The sequence below is a fragment of the Chiloscyllium plagiosum genome, unplaced genomic scaffold, assembly GCF_037043375.1.
Source record: "Chiloscyllium plagiosum isolate Xiang-an unplaced genomic scaffold, Cpla_swu_hap1 HiC_scaffold_6, whole genome shotgun sequence".
Classification (NCBI taxonomy): domain Eukaryota; kingdom Metazoa; phylum Chordata; class Chondrichthyes; order Orectolobiformes; family Hemiscylliidae; genus Chiloscyllium; species Chiloscyllium plagiosum.
In genome coordinates, this window is record NW_028270144.1 from 127,389,010 (window position 1) to 127,407,330 (window position 18,321).

The window sequence follows — 18,321 nt, forward strand, 5'->3', positions numbered from 1 at the left end:
GCCCATATCCCTCCAAACCCTTCCTATTTATATACCCATCCAAATGCCTCTTAAATGTTGCCATTGTACCAGCCTCCACCACTTCCTCTGGCAGCTCATTCCATACACGTACCACCCTCTGCGTGAAAAAGTTGCCCCTTAGGTCTCTTTTATATCTTTTCCCTCTCACCCTAAATCTAAGCCCTCTAGTTCTGGACTCCCTGACCCCAGGGAAAAGACTTTGTCTATTTACCCTATCCATGCCCCTCATAATTTTGTAAACCTCAATAAGGTCACCCCTCAGCCTCTGATGCTCCAGGGAAAACAGCCCCAGCCTGTTTAGCCTCTCCCTGTAGCTTAAATCCTCCAACCCTGTTAACATCTGTGTAAATCTTTTCTGAACCCTTTCAAGTTTCACAACATCTTTCCGATAGGAAGGAGACCAGAATTGCACGCAATATTCCAACAGTGGCCTAACCAATGTCCTGTACAGCCGCAACATGACCTCCCAACTCCTGTACTCAGTACTCTAACCAATAAAGGAAAGTATACTAAATGCCTTCTTCACTATCCTATCTACCTGCGACTCCACTTTCAAGGAGGTAGAAACCTGCACTCCAAGGTCTTTTTGTTCAGCAACACTCCCGAGGACCTTACCATTAAGTGTATAAGTCCTGCTAACATTTGCTTTCCCAAAATGCAACACCTCGCATTTATCTGAATTAAACTCCATCTGTCACTTCTCAGCCCATTGGCCCGTCTGGTCCAGATCCTGTTGTAATCTGAGGTAACCCTCTTCGCTGTCCACTACACCTCCAATTTTGGTGTCATCTGCAAACTTACTAACTGTACCTCTTATGCTCACATCCAAATCAAATGTAAATGACAAAACGTAGAGGACCCAGCACCGATCCTTGTGGCACTCCACTGGTCACAGGCCTCCAGTCTGAAAAACAACCCTCCACCACCACCCTCTGTCTTCTACCTTTGAGCCAGTTCTGTATCCAAATGGTTAGTTGTCCCTGTATTCCATGAGATCTAACCTTGCTAATCAGTCTCCCATGGGGAACCTTGTCGAACGCCTTACTGAAGTCCATATAGATCACATCTACCACTCTGCCCTCATCAATCCTCTTCATTACTTCCTCAAAAAACTCAATCAAGTTTGTGAGACATGATTTCCCACACACAAAGCCATGTTGACTATCCCTAATCAGTCCTTGCCTTTCCAAATATATGTATATTCTGTCCCTCAGGATTCCCTCCAACAACTTGTCCGCCACTGACGTCAGGCTCACCGGTCTATAGTTCACTGGCTTGTCCTTACCACCCTTCTTAAACAGTGGCACCACATTAGCCAACCTCCAGTCTTCCGGCACCTCACCTGTGACTATCGATAATACAAATATCTCAGCAAGAGGCCCAGCAATCACTTCTCTAGCTTCCCACAGAGTTCTAGGGTACACCTGATCAGGTCCTGAGGATTTATCCACCTTTACCCCTTTCAAGGCATCCAGCACTTCCATTTCTGTAATATGGACATTTTGCAAGTTGTCACCATCTATTTCCCTACAGTCTGTATCTTCCATATTCTTTTCCACAATAAATACTGATGCAAAATACTCATTTGGTATCTCCCCCATCTTCTGCGGCTCTACACAAAGGCTGCCTTGCTGATCTTTGAGGGGCCCCTATTCTCCTGCTCCTTGGATGCTGCCTGACCTGCTGCGCTTTTCCACCAACACATTTTCAGCCCTATTCTCTCCCTAGTTACCCTTTTGTCCTTAGTATATTTGTAAAAACCCTTTGGATTCTCCTTAACTCTATTTGCCAAAGCTATCTCATGTCCCCGTTTTGCCCTCCTGATTTCCCTCTTAAGTATACTCCTACTGCCTTTATACTCTTCTAAGGATTCACTCGATCTATCCTGTCCATACCTGACATATGCTTCCTTCTTTTTCTTAACCATACCCTCAATTTCTTTCGTCATCCAGCATTCCCTACATCTACCAGCCTTCCCTTTCACCCTGACAGGAATATACTTTCTCTGGATTCTCCTTATCTCATTTCTGAAGGCTTCCCATTTTCCAGCCGTCCCTTTACCTGCAAACATCTGCCCCCAATCAGTTTTTGAAAGTTCTTGCCTAATACCGTCAAAATTGGCCTTTCTCCAATTTAGAACTTCAACTTTTAGATCTGGTCTATCCTTTTCCAGCACTATTTTAAATCTAATAGAATTATGGTCGCTGGCCCCAAAGTGCTCCCCCACTGACACCTAAGTTACCTGCCCTGCCTTATTTCCCAAGAGTAGGTCAAGTTTTGCACCTTCTCTCGTAGGTACATCCACATACTGAATCAGAAAATTGTCTTGTACACACTTAAGAAATTCCTCTCCATCTAAACCTTTAACACTATGGCAGTCCCAGTCGATATTTGGAAAGTTAAAATCCTCTACCATAACCACCCTATTTTTCATACAGATAGCTGAGATCTCCTTACAAGTTTGTTTCTCAATTTCCTGCTGACTATTAGGGGGTCTATAATACAATCCCAATAAGGTGATCATCCCTTTCTTATTTCTCAGTTCCACCCAAATAACTTCCCTGGATGTATTTCCAGGAATATCCTCCCTCAGCACAGCTGTAATGCTATATTTTATCAGAAATGCCACTCCCCCTCCTCTCTTGCCTCCCTTTCTATCCTTCCTGTAGCATGTGTATCCTGGAACATTAAGCTGCCAGTTAAGTGTTAGACATTCCCATCTGCTTCACTAATGCCCTTTCACGAAGAAAATCTGCCATCCTTACCTGGTCTTGCCTACATGTGTCTCCAGACCCACAGCAAGCAATGTTTGGTTGACTCTTGTCTGAAGTAACCCAGATCAAGGACCACATCCCATTAACGAATTTTTAAAAACTCAATTTGCAGACAGCAAGCTGCCTAAAACAGCACAGCAGTATTGCTCACGTAATCAATTTCCAATGACATTGGGTGAGGATGGCCATTGATTGAGGACACCTGCATCTCTTCTTTAGTTTTGGGAACATGAGTGTACCTGGAGGCCATTCAACCCATCAAATTTGTTCCATCCTTCAACTATATTGGCAGATCTCAACTCCATCCGCCTGCCTTGACTCCATTGTCTTGTCATGGTCACACCAAGATCCACAGCACCTTCCAAACGTGCAGGCTTCATCATCTTGAAGGTCAAGGGGCAGCAGATACATGGGAACACCACCCCCCTGCAAGTTCCCCTCCAAGCCACTCACTATCCTGACTTGGAAATATATTGACGTTCCTTCACTGTCACTGGGTCAAAATCCTGGAATTCCCTCCCTCAGGGCATCGTGGGTCTACCCACAGCACGCGGGCTGCAGCCCCAACTTCTCAAGCGCAGTTAAAGTAAGAATTAGGAAATAAATGCTGGCCCAGCTCGTGATGCCCCCTGTCCCACATGTGAACAAATCCATGAGAAAACATGTTGAAACAAACACGGAAGATCAGGCGACACTCACCGCTGTGATGTCATTCAAGGTCATCGATTTACTATCTTTCTCCGACTGTTCAAAATCAGAAAACGACAGCTGAAAGACAGAAAGCAGAGGAGATTCAGAGCAACTGTGTTGGGAGCGGTTTCCCTTGCCAGTTTGGCTCACTGTCAGTGCACCAGCTATAAGACTTCCCACAGAAGTGTGGGTCCCTCTGCATTCATTGACGCAGAACAGAATCCCCTGGTCAAACGTCCACACTGAAACATAAAAGACAGGAGCAGGAGTAGGCCATTTGACCCCTCGAGCGTGCTGCACCATTCAATATGGTGACAGCTGACCATTGAGCTGAGTACCCTCATAATATTGGGGAGATTTCACTGGGGTGTTTAATGTAGGGCTAGGGAGGGTGACACTAGTTCTGCAACAGACACTTCTAGCCCTGAAATGGTTAACAATAGCCAAGCGAGCTGCTGCTGGCGACTGCATGACTTCCTGGCTGGAGCTTGTAAGGGATATGCATAATGTTAATTAAATCTTGGAGCCTGTAAATACCAGCCAGTATCAATTGCCCCATCGAAACTCGGGATTAATAAAGAAACCGATCGGAATCTGTAACTGTTAGACAAGTGTGAATTGCTCTATCGGAACCTGTAACTGTTAAGTGTGAATGGCTCTATTTAAGTCTAAAGTTGATAAGTGTAATTGTCAATTTAGTTAAACTGAAACTATTGAAAATGGCTAGCCTGTCAGACGCATAGTAATTCCTAGACACAATGAACTATTGAATACGGGATCGGAACCGCTCCCAGGGATGGCTGAGCCATTGTCAAGCACAGCAGGAGCTGGACAGGCACTTCGATGCGGCCAATAGGAGGACGGATCCCCAGCGCGCGCAGATGAAATGGACCAATGGGGAAGGCGAACTGACCGGGGACTCCAGGCAGCGCGGAGTATAATTGTGTCAAGTTTGAACGAGAAGGGAGAACGCCTTCTCCAACGAATGCATGCTTGTAGATTCGTTGTACCAGTTAAGATTCTGTGAATAAACTGCTGTCTGCGTCTAACCATAGTTGCCAGTGTGAGTCTCTCCTTCCGAAAGAACACGCAAAGACGGGACCCCGCGGGTCCGTCTTAACACTACCCTCCCCCAATATCCCTTCATCCCTTCAGCCACAAGAACTATATCTAACTCCTACTTGAAAACACAATGTTTTGACCTCAACAACGTTGGGCAGAGAATTCCACAGACTCCCTACTCACTTCTCCTCAGCTCAGTCCTAAAAGGTTTACCCCTTTTCCTTAAACTATGACCCCTGGTTCTGGACTGTCCCCCAACCACTGGGAATATCCTTGCTGAAGCCAACCTGCCTAACCCTGCTAGAATGTTATAGGCTTCGGTGAGAATACCCACTCATTCTTCCGAACCCCCCAGTGAACACAAACCTGACCGACGACACAAAAATCAAACAGGTGTGGATGCTCAGATTGGAAACAAAAACCAAAGTCGCTGGAGAAACTCAGCAGGTCTGGCAGCATCTGTGGACAGAAAACAGGGTTAACGTTTCGGGTCCAAAGAAAGCTCACTGGACTTGAAACATTAACTCTGTTTCTCTCTCCAGAGGTGCTGCCAGACCTGCTGAGCTTCTCCAGCGATTTCTGCTTTTGTCCCTAACCAACTCAATCTCCCCATAGGCAACGATTCTACCAACCCAGCAATCAACACGGCATTTCTTCTATAGCCAAGACACAGTTTCCTTTTAATCCCTTTTAAAAGTGAGCACAAACAGTAAATTGGGCACTTTCGCACAGTGGTAGTGTCCCCACCTCTGGGTGAGGAAGCTTGGTCTCAAGTCACACCTGTTCCCAATGTGTGTAAACACAGTGGCTACAAGAGCAGGTCAGAGACTAGGAATCCTGTGGCGAATAACACACCTCCTGACTCCCCAAACCCAGTCCCACCATCTACAAGGCACAAATCCGGAGTGTGATGGAATACTCCCCACTTGCCCTGGATGGGTGCAGCTCCAACAACACTCAAGAAGCTCGACACCATCCAGGACAAAGCAACCGCTTGTTTGGCACCACATCCACAAACATTCGATCCCCCCCCACCGTCGCTCAGTAGCTGCAGTGTGTACCATCCACAAGATGCCCTGCAGAAATTCACCAAAGACCCTCAGACAGCACCTTCAAAACCCACGACCACTTCCATCTAGAAGGACAAGAGCAGCAGGTAAATGGGAACGCCACCCCCTGCACGTTCCCCTCCAAGCCACTCCCCATCCTGATCTTGGAAATATATCGCCATTCCTTCACTGTCATTGGGTCAAAGTCCTGGAATTCCCTCCCTAAGGGCATTGTGGGTCTACCTACAGCACATGGACTGCAGCGGTTCAAGAAGGCAGCTCACCCCCACCTTCACAAGGGCAACTAGGGATGGGCTATCAATGCTGGGCCCAGCCAGTGATGCCCAATTCCATCAAATAAATTTTAAAAATCCCTAAACAGGTTGATGAAAAATATGTACAGTGTTTTTTTTTCACTTTAAGGCCATCAAATCTGATTTGGCATCTCGTTGGAGATTCAATTCTATCCCAGAATCACAGAATTATCATAATGCAAAAGAAGGCTATTCAGCCCATCACGCCTGCACTGCTTCTATTATCTTGTGCCAATCTCCTGCCTTTCCCAATGTCCCTGCACACCATTTCTATTGAAATAACCATCCAATGCCCCTCTTGAAAGCCTCAATTGAACCTGCCTCCACCACATTTCCAGGCAATGTGTTCCATACCCTAACTTCCACAGAGTGAAAAACACTTTTCTCACATCACCCTTGCTTCACTTGAACATCACTTTAAATCTATGCTCCTGTCATTCTTATTTCTTTTACAGCTCGTGATTTTGAAAACTTCTATCAAAAGTCCTCTCTGCCGTCTCTTCTCCAAGGGGAACAGTCCCCACCGTCGTCGATCTATCCTCATCTTGGAGGTTTCTCATCCCTGGAATCATTCCTGTAAACCGCGCTCTCCAACGCGTTCCCATCTTTCCTGTAACGTGGCGCCCACCGCTGCACCCAACCCTCCAGCTGAGGTCCACCAGGTGTCTTGTACAAGTTCAGCATTACCTCTACCTGGCCATCCCTTACTCACAAACGAATGAAAGGGCTCACAGAGATTCAAGATGAAAGCATCGGCTCTGTTTTGTGAAAGAAACACCAGAATTGCTGGAGAAACCCAGCAGGTCTGGCAGCATCCGTGGAGAGAGAAGCAGAGTTAATGTTTTGAGTGCAATATCCTCACAGATGCTGCCAGACCTGCTGAGTTTCTCCAGTAATGTTGGTGTCTGTTTCCCAATTCCAACCTCAGGAGGGTTTTGCCTTTAGTTACAGCTGCGTTCTGAGGACTCTCTGATCTAACACCTGGGTGTTTTGCTTTTCTAGCTTGTCCTGCAGACTGGTCAGGGACGTACCAGGGCAATCCTGGGGCCATAGGTTACTCCATCCTGCTCCTACGTTCTTTCTTTTAAAAGTTCTTCCACACTCCATATACCCTCAAACCCCACAGTCATCTGAGATCTCTCAGTTCATACGATGCTGACTTCGTGAATATTTATGACTTTTATCAGCCTGCACTTTCAGCGACCTGGATTCGAAGTGTAGTGATAATGTCAGCATGGTTTCATGAAAGGGAAATCATGTCTAACTTATTCATTCAAGTTTTTCTAAGAATTCTCAACCAGTGTATAGAGAGGGGAACCTGTAGATGTATGGAATGAGCTGCCAGAGGAAGTGGTGGAGGGTAGTACAATTGCAACATTTAAAATGCATCTGGATGGGTATATGAATAGGAAGGGTTTGAAGGGATATGGGCCAAATGCAGGCAAATGGGATTAGATTAGGTTAGGATATCTGATTGGGATGGACAAGTTGGACTGAAAGATCTGTTTCTATGCTGTACATCTCTATGACTTAATGACTCTCTGTGTTATGTTTGGATGACCAGAAGTTGGTTGACAATGTGCCTACAAAGGGTTCAGTCGCAAGATAAGAATTGCAGGTAAAACATTGGCATGGTTGGAGAATTGGCTATTGGGTAGGAAACAGCAGGATTGGGAATTAGGGGTTCTTTTTCAGGATAGTGACCTGTAACCAGTGGGGTTCCACAGGGATGTATCCTGGGACTGCAAGTGTTTAATGACTGGGAAGAAGGAAGTGAATGTACTCACTTTTCCAACACTTGTGCTGTTCCTTACACCAAAACCTGCAGATGGAAGAATGCAGTCTGGCCTGTTCAAATGTGGCTAATTATGAGTGTGGCAAATCAACAATTTCAATTAGCATTCGTGTTACGCAGTACAAATGTTGGATCTACATGATGTCACAGCCTCTGCTAAATACAATTAATATAATATACCATGTAAACTGACTGCTCCTGGTGCTCCAATATCAGTTGATTAATCCTGACTTGTTATATAAACACAGTGGCTACAACAGCAGGTCAGAGGCTAGGAAGCCTGCAGCCAGTAACTCAGCTCCAATCTCCTCAAGGCCTGTCCACCGTCTGTCTGAAATTGATAATATTATAACAGAACCAGACAGGGGTAAATGCAGGAGGGATGTTCCCAATGACTGGGGAGGTCAGAATCAGGGGTCACAGTCCAAGGATACAGAGGAAGTCATGTTGGACTGAGATGAGGAGAAATATCTCGTTGAGTGTTTTCATAGAATCCACTGAAAGTGTGGAAGCTGTTCATTGGCCTTTTGGGTCTACACCGACCATCCGAATAGCATCCCACGCAGAGCCATCCTGTCCCTGTGGCTAGAGCTACAGAGGGTGGGGAGCCTATGGATTTCTCTGCCACAGAAAACTGAAGCTAAAACATTGAATGGTTTGAAGAAGGAGATAGATGTAGCAACGCTCCATTACCCTTCAGTCAGTCTGTTCTGTATACACAATGAGTGACATCACTTAGCACAGAGCACCCCAAGATTAGATGTGTAATTCCGTGATATTGTACCTGCTTAAATTGCGCTGGTTATAAACTTCAAAATAGCTACTTCAACATGAAACTTACATCCTGTGATATATGGAACACATACTCAGTGGTTAGCACTGCTGCCTCACATTGTTTGGGACCCAGGTTCAATCCCAGCCTTTGATAATAACTGTGCAGAGTTTGCACATTCTCCCTGCGTCTGCCTGTGCTACCCCTGGGTGCTCCGGTTTCCTCCCACAGTCCAAAGATGTGCAGGTTTAAGTGGGTTGGCCAGGCTAAATTGCCCGATAGTGTCCAGGCTAGGTGGGTTAGCCAAGGGAAATGCAGGGTTACAGGGATAAGTTAGGGAAGGGGTAGGTTGCTCTTTGGAGGGTCAGTGTGAACTCGATGGGCCAAATGACCTGCTTCCACACTGTAGGGATTCTAAGGGTTGACATAGAACTGTTGACTGCAACACCCGCTGAACTGCAAATAATGCACTTGTTCAGCACAAGGGAGACAAATTCCCTTGGAACTGAGGCATGTTTTGCATGTAACAACAATGTTTATTAATATAGCAGCTTCAGATGGAAGCATCCAAAGGTACATTACTTGAATATTATTCTGCTGTTAAAAAAAATCTGCTCACACGACAGACAGCCTGATCAGAGAAGATTTGGAGAGAGAGGTGTACAGAGGCAGAGAGGGTTAGAGAGTGTAATCTTTTGATTTTGTGCTTTTCAAAACTGGGGACTGAAATGAGAAAAAGCTGTTTGAAAACCAGAGTTCATAACGGTGGCTGAACACACTGAATCTCTGTTCACACATCAGCTTGTGCTTCTCTCTCTCTGGGCTCAGGAGAGAAAGTTGTTATAGAGTCATAGAGTCATACAGCACAGAAACAGACCCTTTGGTTCATCCAGTTCATGCTGACCATAATCCCAAACTCAGTTAGTCCCATCCTGACTCTCCCACGTTTACATTATATCTCACGGATGTTGTACATCCAGGTACATCTCCACAGAATATCTCCAACTTCCTCAGTAATCTTACAGCAGCGTCTCATCATCCTCTCTCTCGATACGAAAACACAGCAAGGAATTCCAGAACTTGGAGCCCAGGCAACACAGATACCAATGAAAGAGGGATGGTGATTGGGAAGTGCAGATACTTTGGAGGGTTGTGGGACTGGAGGAGAGACAGAGATTAGGAAGGATGCAGAGAGGCGATGGAGGAATTGGAAAACAAGGGTGTGAATTTTAAAGTCATGATGTTGCTTAACTGAAGGGTATAGTAGCTGAGAATGTACAAGGGATGATGAAGGAATTTGATCTAATGCAAGTCAAAAGACAGTCAGAAGTCACACTACACCAGGTTATACTCCAGCTGGTTTATTTAAAATCACAGGCTTTCAGAGCACTACTCCTTCGTCAGCGCCTGAGTGCTTCCCTCCACTTCATCTGACAAAGGTTGTAATTGAAAATAAACCTGTTGGATATAACCTGGTGTTGCGTGACTTCTGTCATTGTCCACCGAATCCAACACCAGCACCTCTGCATCACATCAAAACACAGGCAGCAGAGTTTCGGATGAGTGAATGAATGTTTATAGAAGGGAGGATTGAGGAGACCATGCAGTCGGGTGCTGGAAAGGACAGGTCTGGGAGTAACAAAGGCATGTTCTTCAACAGTACAGGACCTGAGACAGCAGTGAATTCAAGTGTCACTCAGGTGCAATAGTACACAAGAACTCACCGGAAAAATAATCTCTTCCTCCAGGACTTTGTCTCCAACAACCTGTCAGAAAGAGAATCAGAATGAACAAGTTAAAACCTTTATCCAGAAAGTGATATGGTCACCATGTTACAGGAAGGAGCTGATCGATTAACACACAGGTTACTAAGATTGGAGAATTTTATCAATGAGGAAATATTAGAAAGGTAGGGAGGAGGTTATGAACAAAGAACACTACAGCACAGAAACAGGCCCTACTGCCCTCCAAGCCTGCGCTGATCCAGATCCTCTGTCCAAACCTGTCACCTATTTTCTAAGGATCTGTATCCCTCTGCTCCCTGCCCATTCATGAATCTGTCCAGATACATCTTAAATGATGCTATCGTTCCTGCCCCTACCACCTCCGCTGGCAACGCATTCCAGGCACCCACCACCCTCTGGATAAAGAACTTTCCACATATAACTCCCCTAAGCCTTTCCTCTCTCACCTTGAACTCGTGACGCCTGGTAATTGAGTCCCCCACTCTGGGAAGACATTTCTTGCTATCCACCCTGTCTGCACCTCTCATGATTTTGTAAGCCGCAATCAGGTTCCCCCTCAACCTCCATCTCGCTAATGAAAATAATCCTAATCTACTCAACCTCTCCTCATAGCTAGCACCCTCCATACCAGGCAACATCCTGGTGAACCTCCTCTGCACCCTCTCCAAAGCATCCACATCCTTTTGGTAATGCGGTGACCAGAATTGTACGCAGTATTCCAAATGCGGCCAAACCAGAGTCCTATACAACTGGAACATGACCTGCCAACTCTTGTACTCAATACCCTGTCTGATGAAGGAAAGCATGCTGGATGGCTCCCTGACCACTCTACTGACCTGTATTGCTATGTTCAGGGAACAATGGACCTGAACACTCAGATCTCTCTGTACATCAATTTTCCCCAGAACTTTTCCATTTACTGAACTGGATCTTCCAAAATGCATCACCTCGCATTTGCCCGGATTAAACTCCACCTGCCATTTCTCTTTCCAACTCTCCAATCTATCTATATTCTGCTGTATCCTCTGGTAACCCCCTTCACTATCTGCTACTCCACCAATCTCAGTGTCATCTGCAAACTTGCTAATCAGACCACCGATACCTTCCTCCAAATCATTGATGTATATCACAAATTCCCTTTGTGGTCCTATCACGGATCCCTGTGGGTCGCCACTGGTCACCTTTCTCCATTTTGAGAAACTCCCTTCCCCTACTACTCTCTGTCTCCTGTTTTCTGTTCTCTGTCTCCTGTTGCCCAGCCAGTTCTTTATCCATCTAAACCTGGACCTCATGCGACTTCACCTTCTTCATCAGCCTACCATGGGGAACCTTATCAAACACCTTACTGAAGTCCATGTATTTGACATCTATAGCCCTTCCCTCTTCAATCAACTTTGTCACCTCTTCAAAAAATTCTATTAGGTTTGTAAGACATGACCTTCCCTGCACAAAACCATGCTGCCTGTCACTGATAAGCCCATTTTCTTCCAAATGGGTATATATCCTATCCCTCAGTATCTTCTCCAGTAGCTTCCCTACCACTGACGTCAGGCTCACAGGTCTGCAATTACCTGGATTATCCCTGCTTTTCTTAAACAAGGGGACAACATTAGTAATTCTCCAGTCCTCTGGGACCTCCCCGTGTTCAAGGATGCATTTCGTCTCTCGCTTTCCTTAGTAACCTGGGATAGATCCCATCCAGACTTGGGGACTGGGGACTTTTAGGGCACACAACACTTCCTCCCTCCTTATGCCAACTTGACCTGGAGTAATCAAGCACCTATCCCTAACCTCAACATCCGCCATGTCCCTCTCCTCGGTGAACACCGATGCAAAGCGTTCATTAAGAATCTCACCCATTTTCTCGGGCTCCATGCATAACTTCCCTCCTTTGTCCTTGAGTGGGCCAACCCTTTCTCTAGTTACTCTCTTGGTTCTTATCTATGAATAAAAGGCTTTGGGGTTTTCTGTTTTCTTGATGCTATCTCATGTCCCCGTTTAGCCCTCTTAATTCCTTGTTTCAGATTGGTCCTACTTTCCCAATATTCTTCCAAAGCTTCATCTGTCTTCAGTCGCCTAGACCTTATGTACGCTTCCTTTTCCTCGTAGCTAGTCTCACAATTTCACCTGTGAGATTTCACCTGGTTTCCTAATCTTACCATTTCTATCCCTCATTTTCACAGGCACATGTCTGTCCTGCACTCTCTTTAAAAGCCTCCCACATATCAAATGTGGATTTCCCTTCCAATAGCTGCTCCCAATCCACATTCCCCAGCTCCTGCCGAATTTTGGTAGAGTTGGCCTTTCCCCCAGTTGAACACTCTTCCTTTAGGACCACTCTCGTCTTTGTCCATGAGTATTCTAAAACTTACGGAATTGTGATCACTATTCCCAAAGTAATCCCATACTGAAACTTCACTCACCTGGCCGGGCTCATTCCCCAACACCAGGTCCAGTGTGGCCCCTTCCCAAGTTGGACTAATTACACACTGCTCTAGAAAACCCTCCTGGATGCTCCTTTCCAATTCTGCTCCATCCAATCCTCTAACACTAAGCGAATCCCAATCAATGTTGGGAAAATTAAAATCTCCTATCACCACCACCCTGTTGCTCTCACATCTTTCCATAATCTGTTCACATATTTGTACCTCTGTCTCACACTCACTGTTGGGAGGCCTGTAGTACAGCCCCAGTATTGTTACCGCACCCTTCCTATTTCAGGGCTCTGTCCATATTGTCTCACTGCTCAAGAGACTCTATACTTCTGTTTTGAGAGAAGTAATTGTTAGAGAAGAGGAGGAATTAGTTCCCTCAAAAGGTGGTGAATCTATAGAATTCACTCCCCCAGAGTGCAGTGGTTGCAGGGACATTGAGTGAATTTGAGGAGGAGATAAACAGATTTTCAATTAGTAATGGATTGAAGAGTTACGGACAGCAGAAAGGAAAGTGGAATTAGAGTCATTGTCATAAACACGTACAGCTTGGAAACAGACCCTTCGGACCAACTCGTCCATGCCGATCAGATATCCTAAACTAGTCCCATTTGCCAGTGTTTGGCCCATATCCCCCTAAACCCTTCCCATTCATATACCCATCCAGATGCCTCTTAAATGCTGTAATTGTACCAGCCTCCATCACTTCGTCTGGCAGCTCATTCCATACATGTACCACCCTCTGTGTGAAAACGATGCCCCTCAGGTTCCTTTTATATCTTTTCCCTCTCACCCTAAACCTATGCCCTCTAGTTCTGGACTCCCTGACCCCAGGGAAAAGACTTTGTCTATTTACCCTATCCATGCCCCTCATAATTTTGTAAACCTCTATAAGGTCACCCCTCAGTCTCCGACGCTCCAGGGAAAACAGCCCCAGCCTGTTCAGCCTCTCCCTGTAGCTCAGATCCCCCCACCCTGGGCAAAGGTTATGGGGAAAAGGTAGAAGAGTGCAGTTGTGGCCACTACCATATCAGCCATGATCTTATTGAATGGCAGCAGAGGCCCGAGGGGCTGAATGGCCTACTCTTTACGAGTGGAGGTGTATAAAAGAATAATGTAGACAGAAAGAATTTTTATTTCTGAGCAGAGAAGCCAATCCATCGATTTAAGGAAATTATTTTCAGGACTGGATGGGATTTGAGGAGAATGTTTCTGACCCAGCTGATGGTGGGGATCTGAAACTTCATGTTCAATCAATTCCAAGACAGTCGGTGATGTGTAAAACCAAACACAAATAGCTTTCCTGATGGTGGGTTAAATCACAGCATGTGGCATCGGGCATCGCTGGCATGTCCAGTGTTTGTTGTCCATCCCTAATTGCCCCTTGAAAGGGCAGCTTGCTCAGGCATTTCAGAGGGTGGTTGAGTTAACCCCATTGCTTTGGGTCTGGAGTCACATGCAGGCCAGACTGGGTTAGGATGGCAGATTTCCTTCCCAAAAGGATATCAGTGAGTCAGGTTTGCTGCTTGTCCCTGTGCCTCTTTAAACAAAGAGTAGGAATTAACCAATTTGTTTCCAAATGGCAGAGATCAGTGCTCGGATCCCAGCTATTCATTCTCACAGCTCACCAAAATGTTTCCCTTCAAGGTAGTCATCCATTTGCCTTTTCAGGGCCACTGTGTTGAATCTTCCAAGACAGTGTACCCCTCATAGTGAGCTATAAATACCACTAAGAACAGAATGGCACCAGGATAATGAATAAGCAGGAAGCTGGAAGATCTGCATGTGTTGAACTGTGGGGCTTTATTGAGATGTTGGCCTTCAGTCGAATATTCTATCACATTGAATAAGGAGCACTTTATCAGAAGAATGTTAATGACTCTATTCATTGTAAGAGCACTACACTGATTGGAGTGTGCCTTCCGCTAAAGGAACTAATAAAGTACCTCGCTCAGAACTGATTAAAGCATTTCCAATTCAACTTCACAGCTCCTTCAGTCAGACAGCAAGGACTCATTATAAATTAACCTTGCAACATGGAAAGAATTGTCATAGCAACAGCTCTTGATGATGAAGGTTTGCTACTGGGGAATTGTACATTGCGCTGACATCGAAGTCAGTGATCGAATCCCAGGACAGGGACAGCAAATGTTTAGACACAAAGTAAAGCTCTGTCTACACTGTCCCCAACAAACACTCCCAGGACAGGGACAGCACAGATTAGATACAGAGTAAAGCTCCCTCTACACTGTCCCCATCAAACACTCCCAGGACAGGGACAGCACAGATTAGATACAGAGTAAAACTCTCTCTACACTGTCCCCAACAAACACTCCCAGGACAGGGACAGCACAGATTAGATACAGAGTAAAACTCTCTCTACACTGTCCCCAACAAACACTCCCAGGACAGGGACAGCACAGATTAGATACAGAGTAAAACTCTCTCTACACTGTCCCCAACAAACACTCCCAGGACAGGGACAGCACAGATTAGATACAGAGTAAAACTCTCTCTACACTGTCCCCAACAAACACTCCCAGGACAGGGACAGCACAGATTAGATACAGAGTAAAACTCTCTCTACACTGTCCCCAACAAACACTCCCAGGACAGGGACAGCACAGATTAGATACAGAGTAAAACTCTCTCTACACTGTCCATATCAAACACTCCCAGGACAGGGACAGCACAGATTAGATACAGAGTAAAACTCTCTCTACACTGTCCATATCAAACACTCCCAGGACAGGGACAGCACAGGGTTAGACACAAAGTAAAGCTCTGTCTACACTGTCCCCAACAAACACTCCCAGGACAGGGCCAGCACAGGGTTAGAATCAAAGTAAAACTCTCTCTACACTCTCCCCACCAAACACTTCCAGGACAGGGACAGCAAGGGGTTAGACATAGAGTAAAACTCTTTTGGTATGGCCCCCACCAAACACTCCCAGGATGGGGACAGGACAGGATTAGATACAGAGTAAAGCTCCCTCCACACTGTCCCCACCAAACACTCCCAGGACAGGGACAGCACTGGGTTAGATACAGAGTAAAGCTCACTCTGCACTGTCCCCACCAAACACTCCCAGGACAGGGACAGCACTGTTTTGCCAAATGATTCCTCTGAAGTGGGTTTGGTGGTTGCATTGTTCCTGATGGCAGATGTGATCAGATTCTCTGGAAATATTGTATTTCAAAAGTGCTTTTTAAAACATCAGATCAATTTGAGATGCTCCACACCCTGTCGCAGTGGCTGTTGTGGTGCTGAAGCTGTGACAGTTAATTTGTACTTTGACTGGCTCCCCATAACAGCTCCGTACCAAAGCCCAGGGACTGTGTCTTCAGTGATCTGATGTAGTGATAGAGACTGGCTCCAGGTGAGCCATCTGAATGAACTCTCCCCGTCGTCCATCAATCCAATTGGGTCGAATTCCACACAATGAAGAGGAGAAATAAGTGAATCTTTATAGTTATAGCAAAGAAGGTGGCCATTTGGCCCATCATGTTCATGCTGACCTACAATGAGCTATGCATCTAATCTCACTATCTGGCTTTGAGTGTGTAGCCAATCATGTTCTTGCACTTTAACCATGTGTTCAAACATTTTTAAAAGGTGGTGATGTTTTCTGCCCTAACACCACCCTCCAGATCCTCAGTGAATGAAATAGATTCCCCTCGATTACCAATTAAACCATTTCTGTCCTACAAACGCTCCATGCTTTTGATTGGTACCCCTCCACAAAGCAGAATTTTACCTTACTACTCACTCTCTCCAAATCCACCATCAATTTATTCCCTACAATCAGCTCTCCCTTCAACCCACTGTGATCCCAACAGAAATTATTCCAGTCTTTCCAATCTTTCCTCATCACCAACATTCTGAAGTCCAGGTAACTTCCTTTCATGGGGCCAATTCAGCAAGGCTCCTCAGACAGCATCTTCCAAATCCACCTTCCATCTAGAAGGACAAGGGGCAGCAGATACATGGGAACACCACCCCCTGCAAGTTCCCCTCCGAGTCACTCCCCATCCTGACTTGAAAATATATCGCCGTTCCTTCACTGTCACTGTGTCAAAATCCTGGAATCCCCTCCCTAAGGACATTGTGTGGGTCTACCTACAGCACATGGACTGCAGCGGTTCAAGAAGGCAGCTCACCCCCACCTTCTCAAGGGGCAACTAGGGACGGGCAATAACTGCTGGCCTAGCCAGTGAAGCCAGTGGTTACAGTGTAAGGCACGGGCTAGGGTATTTCAAACTGAGATGAGGTGAAATGTCTTCACCCAGAGAGTGGGGAGCCTGGGAAATTCTCTGCCACAGAAATCAATTGAGACCAAAACATTGAATGTTTTCAAGACATTAGGTCTTAGGGCTGAAGAAATCAAAGGGAATGGGAGAGAAAGTGGGAACAGGGGACTCTGTTGGATGAGGTAAAAACAATGACTGCAGATGCTGGAAACCAGATTCTGGATCAGTGGTGCTGGAAGAGCACAGCAGTTCAGGCAGCATCCAAGGAGCTTCGAAATCGACGTTTCGGGCAAAAGCCCTTCATCAGGAATAAAGCTTTATTCCTGATGAAGGGCTTTTGCCCGAAACGTCGATTTCAAAGCTCCTCGGATGCTGCCTGAACTGCTGTGCTCTTCCAGCACCACTGATCCAGAATCTGTTGGATGGTCAGCCATGATCATATTGAATGGTTGAGCAGGCTTGAAGGGCCGAATGGCCTACTGCTGCTGCTAATTTCTACATTTCTATGCTATCCATACACTGTCAACAAAGAAAACAATCCTTTCCTGTATTATCTCCCCTGTGGTTGCCTCCATCAGTTTGAAGCTGCAGTGACCAGTAAGGTACATGGCAATCAATGGTGGACCCACTGCCATTTCACACAATGTCAACACACACTTCAGCATCAAAGACCATTGGGGGGACTCACTGGCAGTGCCCCTACCTCTGAACCAGGAACACCCAGGTCCAGGTCCCATCTGTGCGAGTGTATAGGTGGGACATCGCTGAACAGCTTGATTGGAATATACAATAAAGACTTGCAGGAGCAGGGGTTCAATATCACAAGAGATGGCAGTGGGCAGCACTCGATCAACCCTATAGAGGGAGCTAGAAGATAGGTCAACAAACCTGGAATTGCCCCTTCCAATCCAAGACCTTTCTGAGTCAGTGGGAGGGAGACCCATGGCTGGCACTGACGTCAATGACGACCTCATGTTTGACCCTGCCAAACAGTGTCCCTGATTGTGAAGCCCCCTTCCCTCACTGACCACAGCACCCCAGCACTGACCCGACAGAAGAGTTGACCATTGTCTTCTGATGACACCAACATGCAGCAACATGCCGAGTGAGTTTCCTCCTGTAACTGGAAGCAAAGCAGAACAAAGATGAGTTAGTCACTTATTCTCATCTGTAAGCAGTCAGTCATAGAGATGTACAGCATGGAAACAGACCCTTCGGTCCAACTCATCCATGCTGACCAGATATCCCAACCCAATCTCGTCACACCTGCCAGCACCTGACCCATATCCCTCTAAACCCTTCCTATTCATATACCCATCCAGATGCCTTTTAAATGCTGTAATTGTACCAGCCTCCATCACTTCCTCCGGCAGCTCAGTCCATACATGTACCACCCTCTGTGTGAAAAAGTTGCCC

The 18,321-nt window shown here is 46.0% G+C and overlaps 1 protein-coding gene across 4 annotated transcripts in view; it reads right to left on the bottom strand.

The window, feature by feature from the left end:
* The window catches only part of pde2a (phosphodiesterase 2A), a 541,714-nt gene that overhangs the window by 160,477 nt on the left and 362,916 nt on the right, over positions 1-18,321 (bottom strand). For all 4 annotated transcript variants that reach the window (XM_087988442.1, XM_087988444.1, XM_087988443.1 and 1 more), the window contains 3 exons: positions 17,954-18,028; positions 10,202-10,243; positions 3,495-3,563 (listed from right to left, as the gene is read on the bottom strand). In XM_087988442.1, the coding sequence (XP_087844568.1) occupies positions 3,495-3,563; positions 10,202-10,243; positions 17,954-18,028 (186 nt within the window). The remainder of the gene's footprint in view (positions 1-3,494; positions 3,564-10,201; positions 10,244-17,953; positions 18,029-18,321) is intronic.